The 19,235-nt window shown below is 48.4% G+C and overlaps 1 protein-coding gene across 1 annotated transcript in view; it reads left to right on the plus strand.

Annotated features, from left to right (window-relative positions):
* Positions 1-357: 357 nt before the first annotated feature.
* Positions 358-19,235, plus strand: part of PFDN1 (prefoldin subunit 1) — an 81,029-nt gene continuing 62,151 nt past the window's right edge. Inside the window, exon 1 of the mRNA XM_089657035.1 lies at positions 358-684. Within this exon, the coding sequence (XP_089513161.1) occupies positions 652-684 (33 nt within the window). The 5' untranslated portion in view covers positions 358-651. The remainder of the gene's footprint in view (positions 685-19,235) is intronic.

Consider the following 19,235-nt stretch of genomic DNA (forward strand, 5'->3'; position numbering starts at 1 on the left):
TTTGGTGGATGTCACTCATCATGAGTGATATTGTGTCTACATCACTGGACCACGATTGTCGTTGAATTTACATTTCTATGGGATTTTTTCCTACAATGTGGTTGTTTTTATTTTCTTTTTCAACTATATATCCTCTAGTCATGTACATAGGGGGAGGACCAGATAGCTGAGAACCAACTTATTTCTAACAGTAGTTTCAATAAGCCCCCCCTCCCCCATCAACCTGGCCAGAAATGTTAGGATGAGACCATGGCCCACATCAACATGACAGTGTGTTGGAGGTGTGGCTTTAATGCTCTTCCTCGCAAAGTTCCTGCTCAATGTTAGGAGCATGTGGCATGGTATACTCTAAGCCCCACCCATTAATTTATCAAGCCATTTACGAACAAAGTTTTATATATTTTGACACTGGAAAGATACACCCTACATACATAGGTTTTGTTGTTCATGAAATCACCGTGGTGCTGATTTGCCCTGTGATCGCATACCATAAATACATTTATCAGACTCTTCACATTTCTATTTGTATCTACATGCATATAACCTCCGTTGTTGCCTGTTTGCAATCACTCATTACTGGCTCGGCTTTTGGGTCTAAGCAACCAATCACATCTCGCATTGTTCAGACGTGCACACTTCAACTGAAGCAAAATGGCTGGACCTGTAGACCTAGAGCTGAAAAAGGTAAGCCGGTTTTCTATAGCGCTTTTTATTTGCTCTTTAAAAAGAACACGATGAAATGAATTGTTAGGTACTTTCTTGTGCTGCAATCGAAGGTCCTTTTGTTTTCACTGTGGACGTCTGCAATCGCCATCTTTGGTTTACCTCCACAGTAAGCATAGCTATAGCGTATTACAAAACTGTAACTGAGTGATCATGTTGTTCATTATGTTAATTGTAAAAAGGTATTAATCGACGTGATGTCCCTAATAAGGCTTGCAAAAAAGATAATGTAAAACGTTGTACTCATCTGATCTCGGTTCTGGTGGTTTGAGGAGCTAGATGAGACACGTGAACCGCCTTATGCATTAAAAGAAAACGTCCTTTTTTAAAGTGATAGTTCTGAAATGTAGTATTGCTTATCAGATAAATCGAAATTCACTCTGCTGATGTCAAAACAGTACAGCTTGGCTTCTCTTAGGTTGCTAGGTCTAATTGTGCTTTTGTTCACGGTTAAGTTAAAGCTGAACTCTGGGCACCAAGGTTGCATTTTATTTTCACACGTAACTTATTTTTATGCAGTGTAATTTTTATTTTTATTTTTTTATTTAGCTTTTGGAATTGGAATAAATGTTTTCTTAAGTGAAACTATGCCTGTACGTCTGGCTTCCTACTGACACTAGCATGGCATTCAAGATTCTAGACTCTACCCCCCCTGTATGCTTTGTCATTCACAAACCACAGCTTGTGATGACCCTTTTGCTGTTTCCAGCAGTTGAACAGTAAGATGGTTAGTTACATGTGGATATATCTACATTTTTGTGCAAAGAATCCAGCTTTAAGGTTTTTGGAATATCCGGGTATCATCTGGTTGTAGAGAGCCCATGTGTTCCCTTGCTGACCACTTTGATTGCTGGAACTCCTGTAAAGAAATTAGTATTTCTGTACATGGGGAAATGTGGTTCTGTGTGACCCTCTCTGTATTATCTGATTGGCTAATCAGTCCTGAGTCCTGCCTCATAAATTGGTGTAAAGAGCAGCATGTATAACCTCTGAATCAATGTATAGTAAAAATAGGAAGAAAGCGAGCGCCAAGACCAACTAGCAGCTGATACACCAAAGGCAACCAAAAAACCTCATAACATAACATGCACACATATGCTAAAGTGCCGTGCATGTGACATAAAATAAATAAATCCCACAAAACTTCTCTAAGTAAAGAGCATGAACAGTCCAAGCATGGATAAACGTGACTGATGTGATCCAAGATAATCTCTAGTGGGTGATCTGTGCTTTTCCAGACGATCAATCAGGTGATGTGTCAAAGGGATGTTAAAAATGCACACTCACCAGAAGAAAGATCATAATGCGCATGGTATATGAGATACAGCCGGAGTTCCCCTTAAGAGGTAGTCAGCCTGGTCAGGTCCAAGAGATCTCCTTCCTCCCTGGTACTCTGCCACACAGCTATCGTCCTCCAGGTATGGCTCTATGGTGGTATTGGTTGTTCCTGTGTCTGAACATCCAATCCGGTCCTGGGCTGAGTGTCCTTTCCTGAGGACACTCAGCCCAGAGGAAAGGATACTTTCCACTTTGCACGGCACTTTAGCATATGTGTGCATTGCATTTTGTCACTTTATTTGGACACTTTTATCAGATAGTTCATATACATATATTTAGCGCTGCACCTTTTTATTGGATAACCTCTGAATCAGACCTGTAAACCCAACATTTCATATTCCTGATATACACTTACTGGCCACTTTTATCAGGTACACCTGTTCAATTGCTTGGTAACACAAATTGCTAATAAGCCAATCACCTGGCAGTAACTCAATGCATTTAGGCATGTATATGTGGTGAAGACAATTTGTTAAATTTCAAACCAAGCACCACCCCCGGTTCACATATATGTGGCTGTGCGGGCTGCGTTTTGCATGAGAGCCCATTCATTTGAATGGACTCCTGTTACCGTGACATGCAGGGAAGAAGTCCCTGCACTTCTTTTGAAAATGCAGCCCGTACGGGAATCTCGGTTCCCAGTATGGGTTGCATTTTCCAGTATGGCGGCGTGCCATTAGAACTAATGGCACCCGCCCGCGGGTCCTGGATTTTTGTGCAGATCCGCAGTGGCACCACCTGCACAGATGTGAACCTAGGGTCAGAATGGGGAAGAAAAGAGGTTTAAGTGACTTTGAATGCGGTTTGGTTATTGGTGCCAGACAGGATGGTCAGTTGTTTAACAACTGCTGATCTACTAGGATTTTCACACACAACCATCTCTGGGGTTTACAGAGAATGGTCTGAAAAAGAGAAAATGTCAAGTGAGCATTAGTTGTATGGATGAAAATGTGGTGTTGTCAGAAGAGAATGGGTAGACTGGTTGCTGCGACATTCAGATGGTTGGGTCAGAATTTGGCATAAACAACATGAAACCATGGATCTATCCTGCCATGTGTCAACAGTTCAGGCTGGCAGTGGTGGTGTAAAGATATTGGGAATATTTTCTTGGCATTAGCAAGGTGTACCTAATAAAGTAGCAGGTGAGCGTGTACCTGCTGTATCATGTACTTGTAAGAAAAAGTATCCTGTTCTCTTTGAGCTCATGTACACAGGGTGTTTGAAAAACCCTTCTGACCGCTGGAAACTGCTAGAAAACATAGGTTACAAATGTCAGTTTAGCCGCGTTTACCTACCACGTTTAGCCGCATTTATGCACGTTTGCGTTTTAGAAGCGTTTTTAAAAGATAACCTCAGGAGACCCTCCCAAATGCCCAGAATGCATTTTAGTAGTGAAAACCATGCGGTATTTTAGTAGTGAAAACCATGCGGTAATGTTTCAGCTGTCAGCAGGATTCCCCACTGACAGCCAAGTGCAAAAGAGAAAATTACTGGCAATTAAAAAATAATAAACAAACAGCGTGGGGTCCTCCCCTCCCATCCATACCAGACCATTATCTGAGCATGTAGCCTGTTGAAGGGGGGCGAGCCCCCTCCCCCTCCCCCCCGAACCATACCAGGCCACATGCCCTCAACATGGGGTGCTTTGTCCCCATGTTGATGTGGACAAGGGCCTCTTCCCCACAACCCTGGGCTGTGGTTGAGGGTCTGCGGGCGGCTTATCGGAATCTGGAAACCCCCTTTAGCAAGGGGACCCCTAGATCTCGGTTACCCCCCCCCCCACACGTGAATGAGTATGTGGTAAATACTCTGCTTCCGATGCTGGCCTCTGGCCGTCTACCTCTGAGTTGGTTTGACAGTTCTTAAATATGTAAGGGGGGGGCCCCCCGCCCCCATGTGACGTCAGTGACCAACATGCCCCGGTGGATGATGTGATGGGGGCGAGGTCACATGGGTGATGTGACAGGGTGGCCCCGCCCCTTACATATTTAAGAACTGTCAAACCAGCTCATGGCAGATGGCCTGAGGCCAGCGTTGGAAGCGGAGCCTTTTTTTTTTCTGGATTGACGTTGGATCTACTTTGAGGGACATTCTTTTATTTTCATTCTTTTAATAAAGGACTTGTCAAAGAATGTTTCCTGTCCTCCTCCCTTTTTTACATTTTGGCGTGGGGCTTCCTCTCAAAATCCATACCAGACCCGAAGGGCTTGGCATGGATGGGAGGGGGGACCCCACGCCGGTTTTTAAAATGTTTTAATTGCCGGCAATTCAAACATTAATGCATGCTTTTCACTTCTAAAATACTGCATGACTTTGATAAAATAACTCATGCTGTATTTTAGTATTCTTTTTTAATGGATTCAAATGGGTTTTTTTTTTTAAAATGCTGTGCGGCATCCTACTGCATACTCGGTAAGATACTGCTTGGTGAATTGTGCCCTGGATATGGACCAGTCAAAAAACGCTTATAAACGCGGTTAACCGCATTTACAAGCGTTTGGCATTTGAAACACCGGTAAAATCTACTTCACGCAATTTTGCTGCATTAAAAAAAAAGACTGTAAACTCAACTGTCTGTAAACGACTGTGTACATGGACACATAGGAAAACATTAGGGAGAGTTCAGGGGCTGCTGAAAAAAAAAACACAGAAAAGCTCCTGAACTCTAGTTTATCAGCTGCGGTGTACATGAGCCCTTTGTATTGCTTTCTTTGTGTGAAATCCCAGGTGTTCCTGCTAGTGCCTCTGATTTTCAATACAAACTGACCACACTAAGCAGGAGAACACACTGTGGCCAGTTTTCTAGCTGTGTTGCCTGCTCTCCTCTAATGATCAGACTTGTCCTGACCCCCCCCCCCCCCCACCACTGCCCAGCCTTTCACTGGGAGGATCAATGTGCTGCTGTTTATCCTCCCTCACATCTCTATGCAGCTGAGATTATGTGATCACTTATTAAAAAAAAAAAAAAAGGTATTTATAATGTTTTTGTCTTTCATTTCTATTTTAAACTAGTGATCTGCTATGTGTGGAAAATATTACGTTCCTATATTGAGATTCTCTTTAGTCTTGCGCAAACAGGGTTTTATAGCTCCACCTTCAGGAGCAGGACACTAGGCAAAATTAAACTCAACACCTCCTGGATCTGTGGAGATGAGCTACATGTCTGGTGGATGTGCCCGCGATTCGTGGGCTTTTGGTCCAGTGTATATGGTCTTTTGTCGATCTTTTTTCGCTCTACTTATTGTAGAGATCCTCGTCATGCGCTCCTCCATTGCCCACTTCCTGGCCTCCTATCCCACCAGCAGAGATTGGCTACCTATCTTTTTATAGCGGCTAAAAGGGCAATTGCTAGGGCATGGAGGAAACCAACTGTTCAAATTGCGGAGGTGAGTAATATTATGACCACGCTCATGATTCATGAAAAAATGTTGAGTATCCTTAACCTCCCTACCGGTCCGATTATGTCCATATTTCTGTGCTCAGTGGTACATTTTTTTTTTGCATGGAAATATGTATTGTTTTTTTTATGGTAGGAGAACAAGAGTCTAGTAAACATCCCGGGTATGTTAAAATTTGAAACCCGAAATCATAAATTATAATTTAATAATCATAATATAATAAAACCAAAAACACTGAAATTTGAAATAGAGCGCCAAGTTCGCACATCACGGAGCTTAGTCGCAAAATAGTTTTCAGTGCCTGATGACGAATTTCCCCACGAATCATCACTCAATTCTGCAAGTGATTCTAATTTACTATCACTGTTCTCTAGCTGGTCTAAAACCTTTTTGACCGAAAGGGACGCTTTTTGGACGCTTCTCAGTTTCCAGGCAGAAAGAACAGTAAAAATGCAGGCAGGGCACAGGACAAAGCACTAGGAACAAAATGTATGTGAAATGGTTTGATACAGTAATGTTTCAGTATGTGAATTTAGTGAATGTCACTTTTCAAATTTCCTGCCAATTCTGTCCCCCGTACGTCCTGACGTCGCAGGGAACGGTACCCACAAGACAGATGCCGGCATCCGCCGGAGAACATTGCAGGGGACATTGCAGGAGGGACATCGTGGGAGCGCAGGACAAGGTAAGTGAAGAAGAGATCCTGGAGCAGTGCTGCAAGGTATTCCTGAGAGTAGCTCGGGGTTACTGCTTGTGGTACTGAAATCCTCCGTTCCTGAAAATTTGGAGCCCTTGGTGGTCTTACACTCACCCTTCTCTTCCCGAATACAGCTTGGGTTCGTATCAACTTTAAGGGGGATCCCTGCACTTCTCTTAATACTGTTTCTATCTTTTTGATCTTTCTTTCTTTTCCTAAGGCTACGTTCACACTAGCGTTGTGTGCAGGCGGCAGAAAGGCGTTTGGGAAGCGTTTTTAACGCTTCCCAAACGCATTGGACACATTGCAGCACATGGTGCTGTTCAAACGGGAGCGTTAGCGTTGCGGCACAGCAAAACTGCCTCTGGTCGAGTCAGGAGGCGTTGAAGCCTCCTATTCTAGTTTATGGTGCTGCTCCGCAAACTGCCGGCGTTTGCGGTGTGGTTGCGGGGCGTTTGCGGAGCGGTAACACCATTCAAACTTCATTATAGGCGTTTGTAGGGCGTTTTTAACGCTCGGAAAATGCCTAGCAACCGCCACTAAACCGCGCCTGCGCCGTTTGCTGAGCATTAAAAAACGCTCCGGAAACGCCGGACCAACGCTTGCCAAACGCTATAGGGGCGTTTGGCAAGAGTTGGTAAAACAGTCAAGTGTCAACGAGCCCTTACTGTACTTTTTTCTTTGCTCTTCTGAGATGTTTTCCCCTTCCCATAGCTCTCTACCTTGATTTACCTCGGCTGAGTATTTTACTCAGGTTCATCTCGCTCTAATTAGGGCATGTCCTTGTTGAAGGCTAATTTGTTTACATGTCATTGATTGTGCTATATACCGTATTTTTCGCTCCATAAGATGCACCTGACCATAAGACGCACCTAGGTTTTAGAGGAGAAAAACAAGAAAAAATATATTCTGAACCAATGGACTGTGGACATTTAGTACAGGAGATGACCAGAGACTGCAGACCTTTTTGGGAGGGAGCGGGTACCTGAATTTGACAGGTACCCGCTCCCACTTCCACGGAGTTGTCCTCCCTTGTGTCCCAAAAGACGCCGGACCATTCACAAAGTGCAGCGCTTCTCGTGCATGAGCAGTGGGCACCCAGCTGGCACAGCCGGGTGCCCACACTAGAGATTCCGGCAGGGGAAGACTGCTACGTATGCCAGGTTCTGCTTGCCTATCTGCAGGCCCGGGACCAGCATATTAGTAGGCGCCGCAGGGTAGAGGGGAGGCGCCTACGCATGAAATGACGATTGCGATACACCTGTTACAATTCGCTGTGCATGCCGGAATGAGAGCAATAATTCTAGTACTAGATCTCCTCTGTAATGCTAAACTGATGACCTATAGGGAGCTTTTAAAGTGTCACCTATAGAAAATATAGGGTATTGAGATTAAGCTGCTAACTTTTTTAGCTGGCTATTAGATTCAAAGCAAATTTGTCAAGCCCTGGTATAGATGCAGCAGCCCACCCCTGGTCTTTCAGCTGTGTTACTTGTTCCCTCCTTTCAAGCTCATTCCTGTAGTTCTAAGGAAATTTTGAAAGAGAAATGTTCATGTTAATCTCGGTGGCTCCTCATTTGGTACCAGAGGCCTTGGTTCTCCAGTCATTTTAGTGCTGATTCACACATGTGCGGTGCAGATTGAAGCTCAGGGTTCAAAGCTAATTGATACAGTAGTTGTTCAGCAGTTCGGGACAGGCTTACATCAGGTTAAGGACAGGATTTTATCCTGTTCACCACTGATGACATGTGCAGTTGAGAAACTGCTCACATAGAAGTCAATAGCCTGTAATCTGCACCTGATCCGGTCTGCACTGCTCCGAAATCGGACATGACTTTTTTTTCAATCCGCACTGAATCTGCGCCGCCAGTGCACCGGACATGCTGTATGTATGTGAACAGGCACCATAGGATGCAATGTTATTTCACATGTCATGTGGATTGGATGCGGTTCAAACCACGTCCAATTCGCATATACGTGAACCGACACGGTCTTGTACAGGAGCCTGAGGTTTCATACCATATGCTTTTTTTTTTTTTTTTTTTTTTTTCCATGAATTTCAGTTGCCTTAGTTCACATGAATGCAGTCAGTTCCAGCCAGTTTCCAGTGCAGGAAAAAAAGTAGAACATGCTCCATTTTTTTTTTTTCTGCACAGAACTGTGTTCCACAGCAAAACACCTCAAAAATGCACCAGAACTGAGTATGGTGTGAACTGTAAGTAAAACGCCTCTGGAGTGAGTTTTTGTGGTGTGAACTGGCCCTCAGGGTCCAGTGTTTTACCCTCAAGTACAAACTCCTAAAAATTAGCAGCCTGGTATCAGAGTAAAAAATCTGTAAAGCTAAAGGGTTGTTGGATAGAGTACTTAACGCCTTCCTTTCCAGCCAGGAAAAAGGTTACTCAAGTCAGGTTATGGAAAGATGTGAAAGGTCTTCCAGCCTGGTGTAGGAGTAAAGGGGGAAAGAACACCAAAAATGGCATTGCTATTTTTGGATAAAACGTTCCCCCCCCCCCCCCCCCCCCCCCATGGCCTTGCAGAGTGTTCTCTACTTCTTCCTTTTTTTTTTTTTTGTGGTAGAAAAATATTTTATCTTTTACATAAGTAGAAAAAAAAACAAATATATTTAATCGGGGTACATTCCACCCTGTACTGTGACGCAGCGCATGAATACACCACATAACGATAAAGTTCCAATCATACAATAAATAAATTTACTCAGCAGTGTGATGCCTACTGTGGTGTGCAGAGCAAAAAGTTCCCCGAACCATCACATCATGTATGACACCACTTTCCCTGAGACTGTGGCCCCATAAGGTTCCAATAGAGTACCTAGCGGCGTCAAATGTGTTTGAGTTACACCCCTGTTCCATACATCCTGCATGGCACCGCAGCATAACTGTGGACCAGTCTGAGCAGACTGTGGACCAGTCTGAGCAGACTGTGGACCAGTCTGAGCAGACTGTGGACCAGTCTGAGCAGACTGTGGACCAGTCTGAGCAGACTGTGGACCAGTCTGAGCAGACTGTGGACCAGTCTGAGCAGACTGTGGACCAGTCTGAGCAGACTGTGGACCAGTCTGAGCAGACTGTGGACCAGTCTGAGCAGACTGTGGACCAGTCTGAGCAGACTGTGGACCAGTCTGAGCAGACTGTGGACCAGTCTGAGCAGACTGTGGACCAGTCTGAGCAGACTGTGGACCAGTCTGAGCAGACTGTGGACCAGTCTGAGCAGACTGTGGACCAGTCTGAGCAGACTGTGGACCAGTCTGAGCAGACTGTGGACCAGTCTGAGCAGACTGTGGACCAGTCTGAGCAGACTGTGGACCAGTCTGAGCAGACTGTGGACCAGTCTGAGCAGACTGTGGACCAGTCTGAGCAGACTGTGGACCAGTCTGAGCAGACTGTGGACCAGTCTGAGCAGACTGTGGACCAGTCTGAGCAGACTGTGGACCAGTCTGAGCAGACTGTGGACCAGTCTGAGCAGACTGTGGACCAGTCTGAGCAGACTGTGGACCAGTCTGAGCAGACTGTGGACCAGTCTGAGCAGACTGTGGACCAGTCTGAGCAGACTGTGGACCAGTCTGAGCAGACTGTGGACCAGTCTGAGCAGACTGTGGACCAGTCTGAGCAGACTGTGGACCAGTCTGAGCAGACTGTGGACCAGTCTGAGCAGACTGTGGACCAGTCTGAGCAGACTGTGGACCAGTCTGAGCAGACTGTGGACCAGTCTGAGCAGACTGTGGACCAGTCTGAGCAGACTGTGGACCAGTCTGAGCAGACTGTGGACCAGTCTGAGCAGACTGTGGACCAGTCTATGACCGTCCTCAATGGACATCCTCTGTCGCTGGTGGATGAGGCGCTTCCTGGCGCACCGTAAAGCATCCTTGAAATAACACAGCACCCGTTAGGCACCGTCAATATCCTCAAGGGTGAAAGTCCCACAGAAAAGTCCGTTCAACACACCAAAGTGTGTGATGGCTGTCTGTGGCACAAAGTTCCCTCCCAGAGATGAGGGAGATGGAGATGTTGGCTTGTAGTGCTCAACAAACTATTACGGTGCTGTGGAGCGCTCTGATTATTATTATTATAATACAGTATATAGCACCAAAGGGTATGCTCAGCGCTGTACAGTAGCAAGGGGGACAGAACGTGAGACAAGACAGTAACAATACACTACACGAGGGGTTCGAGGGCCCTGCTCTTTCGAGCTTACAATCTAGGAGGGAGGGGAAGGTGGTACAGGAGGAGATGGCTGTGGGGGATGGAGTGATGGGAGGAGTGGAGGAGGTTAGTTGTTAGGTGAGGTCGGGTGTTAGGTGAGGTTGGGGTAGGCTTCCCTGAAGAGGAGGGTTTTCAGGGTGCGCCTGAAGGTGAGGAGGGTAGGTGACAGTCTGATGGATTGGGGTAGGGAGTTCCAGAGGATGGGGGAAGTCCTGGAGAAGTCCTGCAATCGGGCGTGGGCGGAGTAGACCAGGGAGCTAGAGAGTAGGAGGTCCTGTGAGGAGCGGAGGGCACGGGTAGGGTAGTATTTGGGTATCAGGTCAGTTATGTAGTTCGGGGAGGCATTGTGAATGGCTTTGTAGGTCAGAGTTAGCAGTTTGAATTTGATGCGTTGGGCAATCGGGAGCCAATGAAGGGATTGGCAGAGGGGGGAGGCAGATTTGGAGCGCTTGGTGAGGTGGATGAGTCTAGCCGCTGAGTTTAGGATCGACTGGAGTGGGGATAGCGTTCGTTTGGGTAGGCCAGTGAGAAGGGAATTGCAATAGTCCAGGCGTGAGATGATGAGGGAGTGTACGAGTTGTTTGGTGGTGTCTGGGGTGAGGAATGTGCGTATCTTGGAGATATTGCGGAGGTGGAGCCTGCAAGATCTAGATAGCAGTTGGATGTGGGGTAGGAAGGAGAGGTGGGAGTCCAGGGTGACACCCAGGACTTTGGCGTGTGGGGTGGGAGAGATGGTGGCGTTGTTAGTAGTGATGGGGGTGGGGGGAAGACCAGGAGCTCGGTTTTGGATAGGTTAAGTTTGAGGAAATGGAATGACATCCAGTCTGTTGTTTAGGAGGTGGGCGATGCGGGCAGAGTGGGGGGTGGAGAGGTAAATTTGGGTGTCGTCAGCATAGAGGTGGTAATTGAAGCTGTGGGAGTGAATAAGTTTGCCAAGGGAGGAGGTATAGATGGAGAAGAGGAGGGGCCCGAGGACAGAGCCTTGGGGGACCCAGACAGAGAGGGGGAGGTGGCAGTGTTGTAGGTGACGCTGCAGGAGCGTTGGGAAAGGTAGGAGGTGAACCAGGAGAGAGCAGCATCCTTCATGCCAAGGGAGTGCAGTTTGGATAAGGAGGAGAGGGTGGTCAACAGTGTCGAAGGCCGCGGAGAGGTCGAGGAGCAGGAGGATGGAATAGTGGCCATTGGCTTTGGCGGTTAGCAGGTCATTGGTGATTTTAAGTAGGGCGGTTTTGGTGGAGTGCAAGGGGCGGAAGCCAGACTATAGGGGGTCAAGGAGGTTATCAGTGAGGTGGGCGCTTAGGCAATTATAGACCAGGCGCTCAAGGAGTTTGGAAGTGAAGGGCAACAAGGAGCTGGGTCTAAGGTTGTTAAGGTTAGTGGGGTCAAGGGAGGGTTTTTTGAGTATGGGGGTGATGTGTGCGTGCTTTAGAGGGGAGGGAAGGTGCCGGTGGAGAGGGAGAGATTGAAGATGTGGGTGAGGGAGCGAATGATGGAGGGGGGGGTGACTGGAGGAGCTGTGAGGGGATAGGGTCCAGGGGGCAGGTGATGAGGCGAGCTTCAGTGAAGACCTTAGAGACCTCCTCGGGGGTAGTTGGGCTGAAGGAGCGTAGTGTTGGGGGAGGTGATGTGCGGGGCGTTGGGTATAGTGGGGGGTAGTGCGACTATGAGGTCGAGGGAGGGGTTGATGGAGGGCGGATGGCTGGGTGGAGAGGTGGATTGTGAGTTGACAATGTCCTTACGGATTGCGTCAATCTTGTTTTGGAAATGATTGGCAAACTTGTGGGCGGTGAGTGAGGTGCTGGGTGTTGAGAGCAGGGATTTGAAAGTGGAGAAGAGCCGACAAGGACAGGTGGAGAGGGTGTTGATAAGGGTTATGAAATAGGCTTGCTTGGCGGCGTGGAGGGAAGTGGTGTAGGCGGCTTTATAGAGGGAGAACGCGGGAGGGGATCTGGTCTTGCGCCTTAAGCGCTCCAGCGCGCGACTGCGTCGTTTGAGGCATTTCCTGTGGTCGTTTTGCCAGGGTTGAAGCGGTCGGGTCTAATGCTACGTGTGGTTAGGGGTGCCAGGGAGTCAAGGGCAGCTGACAGTGAGTCGTTGTATGCAGTAGTGGCCAGGTCAGGGCATGACAGAGGGAGGATGCTGTCATACAGACGGTCAGCTGCTGGGTGGAGATGGGTCGGGTTCAGATTGCGGAGGTTGCGGGTGATGGTTAGATGCTTCGGGGGGGGGGAGTTGAGGGAGGGGGAGATGGAGAATGTGAGGAGGTGGTGGTCAGAGAGGGGGAAGGGGGTGTTAGTGAAGTCGTGGGGGGTGCAGAGGTGGGAGAAAACGAGGTCCAGGGTGTTTCCGTTGGAGTGGGTGGAGGACTCAGTGTGCTGTGTGAGCGCGAAGGAGGAGGTTAGAAGGAGGAGTTGGGAAGTAGACAGGCTGTTGGCGTTGATCGGGATATTGAAGTCGCCTAGGATGATGGTCGGTAGCTTGGAGGAGAGGAAGAAGGGAAGCCAGGTGGCAAAGTCGTCAAGGAAGGGGGATGCGGAACCAGGAGGCCGATAGATTACCGCAATCCGTAGGGGGGTGGGAGAGAAGAGCCGGATGCAGTGTGCCTCGAAGGAGGAGAAGGATAGGGAGGGGGGGTTAGGGAGGACCTGGAAGGTGCTCAGCGGTGGTAGGAGCATACCGACCCCTCCGCCTCTGCGTCCGCTCGGTCTGGGTGAATGGGTCCAGACGAGGCCTCCATAAGAGAGGGCAGCAGGGGAGGTGGAGTCAGTGGCTTGGATCCAGGTTTCGGTGACCGCTAGGAGGTTGAGGGAGTGGGAGACAAAGAGGTTGTGGATGGCAGTGAGCTTGTTGCAAACCGAACGGGCGTTCACGAGTGCAACCAAGAGGGGAGGGGTGGATGTGGGGAGGAGGGGGACAGATATGAGATTGAGGGGGTTGCAGTGGTTGGCGTGAGTAGGGGGGTGTCGGGAGGGGGAGTGGGGAGATTGAGGGCCAGGGTTCGGGGAGATGTCACCGGCGGTTAGGAGAAGGAGAAGGAGGAGGGTGAGGCAGGTGGCATGGGAATGGGAGGTGCAGGAGCGCGTGGGTCGGTTGGTGGTGGCTAGTGGGTCGGCGGGGGAGTGGAGTAATAGGAGGAGGTGGTGAGAGCCGTAGAGGGGGGAGGGAAGAAGTGAGGGTGCGATGTAGAGGTGTTTTGGAGGAGTAGGGGGGTAGAGGGAGGCAAGTTTGGGGATGGAAGAGAGGAGAACGAGGAGTGGTGCAGGTGGCATGCTAGGGTGGGCAGAATGCTGATCGGGTCGGAGAGGAAGGAGGTTTCAGTCAGGACGTGAGGATGGGGAGAGTCCATTATGCCATGTCGGAGTTCATCAGTGTCCAATCGTAGGAGGGGAGAGGGAGAGGTGGGCGGCTGGGGCCGCAGCTGGCTGGTTGCAGTCTGTGGGTGCTGTAGGCCGGCGTCCACGGGTGTTGTGGCACGGCATCGGTGGGCACAATGGTGCGGCGGCTGGACGAGCCGCGGGACGCGGTGATTGGAGGCATTGTGGGCCCGGCGTCAGGAGGCGTTGAGTGCACAGCTTCGGGGAGGTGTTGAGGGCCCGGCGTCAGGAGGTGGTGTAGGCCGGCGTCGGGAGGTGGTGTGGATCGACGTCTGGAGATGGAGTGGGTTAGGCGTTGGTATTTGTAGTAGGGCTTGGCGTCCGTGGGCGAAGTGAGCCAGCGCAGGAAAATGTTGTGGGCCAGGTGCTGAGGGCTCGGCATCGGGAGGCGCTGAAGGGCCCGTCAGCAGTAGGTGGTGTGGACCGACGTCTGGAGTTGGAGTGGGCTAGTTGCAGTAGGGCTCGGCATCCGTGGGTGAAGTGAGCAGCGCAAGTGGATGTTGTGGACCAGCGACTGAGGGTGCTAGGGGCCCAGCGTCGGTGGGAGCGGTAGGGCCGCGTGGCAGGGTTGACTCCGCCGGATTGGACATGGCTTGGGCTGTTCGGTGGTAGGTGCCCGGCTGCGTGGTACCCGGAGTGGCGGAGGTGCGGCGTCATCGCGATTCTCGAGAGACCTGGAGAGGTTCCTGGTCTGGGCCTGGGTGCCGGCTGATGCAGGGTGCTAGGCAGCCCGAAGCAGCCCCCAGGCAGGGCAGCCGGGTGCAGGCAGCTGGGTGTCGGTAGCAGGGTGTCCCGAGGTGGCAGCTGGATGCTGGTGGCCTGAGGTGGACTGAGAGCCAGTGGGGAGGGCTCCAGGGAGACGGGCAGATCAGCGGGCTGGGTGGTGGAACAGCAGTCCACCGTGGGGGTCGAGCCGGTTCCTGGTGGTCAGCGAGGACCCAGGGCTGATGGGGAGGGCCCTGGGGAGGCAGGCAGATCAGCGGGAGCCGGGGGACAGAGCGGCGGGTCCGGGTCGGCCGCGGCAAAAATCGAGGCCGCGGCTTTGGGTGCTTGGTAGGCCGCGATTCCCGGAGCTCCGGGAAAAGGTCCGGTGGCCTTCCTTGGTGACCAGGCAGGGACCGGAGTGTCGTAGGGGCCCGCTAGGGTCCGCTGCGGCCCGGATGGCAGCGGATTGGGGCCAGGAGCGCAGGAGCTCACTAATGTGTGTCCTCTTCCGCCGCCATCTTGATAGTTCATTGATTCTTCCCGTCAGCGTGAATTGCCTGCCTGTATGATGTACGGACAGAGAGATTACAATGACAGTCTGCTGGATTCTGCATGGCACCAGCGATCTGCTGATCGCTGGTGCAATGCTCAACAGGCTCCTATATTTAAAAGAAAAAAATTAAAGAATTTTTTTTTTAAGGCCCCCCTAGGCTCTGTCTCGGAATGAAAATTTACCGTAAACTGGTTGCTAGGGCCGCCCCGACTGGCGTCTAGCAACCAGTGACGTTACGCGGAGTCCTGACGTCACTGCTGTGTGGAGGCGGAGTGGAGGTCGGAGTGAGCGGTGAATGTGGAGCTGGAGAGAGGAGGAGACTTTCGCAGATGCGTGTAGAAGAACAGGAGGATCAGAGCAGATGGGACGCAGCGAAGGTGGTGAATGCTGGTGTGTCTCTGGTGACACTGCCAGTTATGATGATGTTCCAGAAGATGACATGATTGTCATTGAATAAATGAGTTAATTCTTGATACTGTAGGATTCAGTTTGTCTGGTTTGTGTTGACTACTACCGTACCGTATACAGGTAATACATTTTCTTTATTTTCATTTAACAATAAATGTGTACCGTATTCTTCTTCATGGAAAAATAAGACCTAGTGTGGTAGTGACCTACCTGAAAATAAGACCTAGTGTGTTTTTTTTTTTTTGAGCCAAAAAAAATATAAGACAGTGTCTTATTTTCGGGGAAACACGATATGTATATAACATACCTGGCCGATGGCTCTGGAAATGCCTGGAGAAGACTTTCTGCTTCTCTAATGATCTCTACTTGATTCCGGGCACCATACTGAACTGCCGGCCTGATGCACTGTGAACGCATACGTAGGCCACGCCCAAAAACGGTGTTCAAACCACACGTGAGGTATCACCATGCACTAGACCTCCTCTAACTTTAAACTGGTAACCTGTAGAAATTTTTAAAGCGTCACCCATGGAGATTTTTAAGTACCGTAGTTTGATGCTATTCCACGAGCGTGTGCAATTTTAAAGCATGATGTGTTATATATATATATATATATATATTTATCTTTATCATTAGTGTATTTTTTTTTCCCCCAAAAATTGCGTTTGAAAAATATATTTTTTAAAAACTGTCCATTACGGTTTTCAGGCAAGTGCATCCTGAATTTTCGGTTTCGGCGCCAGAATTTTCATTTTTGTGCACTCCTAGTTACAACTTTTGATTTACAGAGGAGGTCTGGTGCTAGAATTCCTGCCCTTGATCTCACATTCGTGGTGATACCTCGTGTGGGACCCGGGGAGGGGGGCACCCTGCCTGGTGTTGACGTGTTTGGAGACGTGCTTCATACTCTGGTGGGATGGGACAGGAGGCAGCAGGGGACACTCTGATTGATTTTACAAGAGAGCAGACTGTCGGCTCTAAACCCTTCTGCTTGCTCTCAGCAGGGCTAAATGGAAAAAAAAACCTCTGCATGTCCGGGGCTTTGGGTGATAGGAATTGCACATCCCTGTAAGCCCTATACTAAATACCATGTACAGCCATGGCCAAAAGTTTTGAGAATTACACACATATTAATTTTCATAAAGTCTGCTTCCTCAGTGTGTTTTTTTTTTTTTTTTTTTTTTTTTTTTTTATGGCAATTTGCATATACTCCAGAATGTTATGAAGAGTGATCAGATGAATTTCAATTCATCCCTCTTTGCTGTGAAAACGAACTTAATCCCAAAAAACCCCCATTGCCACTGCATTTCAGCCCTGCCACAATGACCAGCTGACTTCATGTTAGTAATTATCTCGTTAACGCAGGTGTTAGTGTTGACTAGGACAAGGCTGGAGATCACTCTGTCATACTGACCGAGTTAGAATAACAGATTGGAAGCTTTAAAAGGAGAGCGAACCATGATTACCTGCAAAGGAACACATGCAGTCATCATTGCTTTGCACAAAAAAGGATTCACAGGCAAGGATATTGCTGTTAAGATTGCACCTTAATAAACCATTTATCGGATCATCAAGGACTTCAAGAAGAGATGTTCAATTGTTGTGGAATGGTTCAGGGTGCCCAAGAAAGCCCAGCAGGCGCCAGAACTGTCTCCTAAAGTTTATGTAGCTGCCGGCTCAGGGCACCACCAGTGCAGAGCTTGCACGGGAATGGCAGCAGGCAGGTGTGAGTGCATTTGCACACACAGTAACGCAAAGACTTTTTGAGAATTGCCTGGTGTTTAAGAAGGGCAGCAAAGAAGCCACCTCTCTCCAGGAATAGCATCAGGGACAGACTGATATTCTGCAAAATGTACAGGGATTGGACTGCAGAGGAGTGGGGTAAAGACGTTTTCTCTGATGAATCCCCTTTCCGATTGTTTGGGGCATCTGGAAAACACCTTTTCCAGAAAAGAAAAGGTGATTGCTACCATCAGTCCTGTGTCATGCCAACAGTAAAGCATCCTGAGACCATTCATGTGTGGGGTTACTTCTCAGCCAAGGGAGTGGGCTCACTCACAAATTTGCCTAAGAACACAACCATGAATAAAGATTTGTACAAAAACATCCTCTGAGAGCAACTTCTCCCAACCATCCAAGAACAGTTTGGTGACCAACAACGCCTTTTCCAGCATGATGGAGCACCTTGCCATAAGGCAAAAGTGATCACTAAGTGGTTTGGAGATCAAAACATCAATGTTGGGTCCATGGCCAGGAAACTCCCCAGGCCTTAATCCCATTGAGAACTTGTCAATCCTCGAGGTGGGTGACACTTAAGAAGTATAATTACAAGCATTTCATAAGTATACCATAGTAACATCTGACAAAAAGATCTAAAAACACTGAGGCAGCAGATGATGAGAAAATTAATATGTGTTATTTCCAAAACTTTTGGCCACAGCTGTAGAAAAAAGATGTGCTTACCAACTTATTCCCTGGGCAATTAGGTACAGTCACGTGATATCCATAGCGGCCGGCTTCATTGAAGAGGAGAGATTGCCGACAATTTCTGCAATGCCTGAGTGGTGACGTCACCCATATGCTTAATATGGGCCATCCGTTGTTGGTCCCTCATCTACCCCAAAGCTGGTGCTTAAAGCCGATCACATAACTGCACCAGAGTGCCCAGGAAATAGGTAAGTATACATATCTTTCCTCTAGAGGATGACTAGTATAGGGCTTAGAATGGGGGTAGGAGCATGTTTAAGTTTAGCTAGGATTTGACTGGATTTCTGCTTTAAGGTCTAAAGGATAACCGGAAACGTGTAACGTATTCCAGTCAGGGTACACCATATTATGTCTGTAGGTGCTTCTAAGCTTTTTAACATCAGGTAACAGTTTCCAAGATTCCTAAGACTGTCTTCTGTTAACTAGTTGCCAACCGCAGGTAGCCGAATGACAGCTGCACTGCGGCCGTCCAGTTCTGGGAGGCCATCATATGACCCCCTCCTAGAATGCGCTCTCCTGCGTGCCCTCAGAGACACACACTCTGTGATCTCCGTGATCACAGCGGCCTTTTACCACGAGATCAGCCGTGTCCAATGACACACTGATCACTGAGAAATGCAATTGCTGGTTCTCGGCTGCACTTTCCTCTCACTGTCAGAGCGTGGGGAAAGTACTGCCGAGAACCGGCAATTTTCAGAGCAGGGATCGGAACTGATGATCGGTGCCCAGCAGTGCTGCCCACCTCTGCTGCCAGTCAGTGCCAACTATCAGTACCCATCATTAGTGCTGCCTATCAGTGCTGACTATCAGTGCAGCCTCATCAACGCAATCCGTGAAGGAGAAAAATTACCTGTTTGCAAAATTTTATAATAGAAACAAACTTTTTTTTTTCTCACCAAATACCACCAAAAGAAAGTTCTATTTGTGAGAAAAAAATTCTGCATGACCGCGCAATTGTCATTCATAAGTGCCCGGTAGGCAAGTGGTTAATGCATTCTCAAAGTTTTACCAGGTGGATGTTGAGGTCTCATCTGATGCCAGCTTTGGGCATAAGGTAATTCAGTCAGCTCTTTCAGCTGCAGGTAGTCCCCAGTTTTAATATGTGGACCTGTTACCATTTGGGCTGTGTTGCCCACCCTTCCTTTTGGCCTGCTTTTGGATGTCCCAATTGTCTCAGAATTACTATTGATCCTGTGTCTCTTAGTCAACTATAAATAAAACAGGATTTTGAATTTTACTATAAAATCTGTTTCTTAGAGTTCATTAATGGTAAAAAGTCCTACTCAGCTGTGTTTTGATATACATTTGATTACTGCTTTTATACAAAACCAA

Source organism: Staurois parvus, unplaced genomic scaffold (genome assembly GCF_062004578.1).
Source record: "Staurois parvus isolate SC_StPar_1 unplaced genomic scaffold, SC_StPar_1.0 ptg000958l, whole genome shotgun sequence".
Taxonomy (NCBI): Eukaryota; Metazoa; Chordata; class Amphibia; order Anura; family Ranidae; genus Staurois; species Staurois parvus.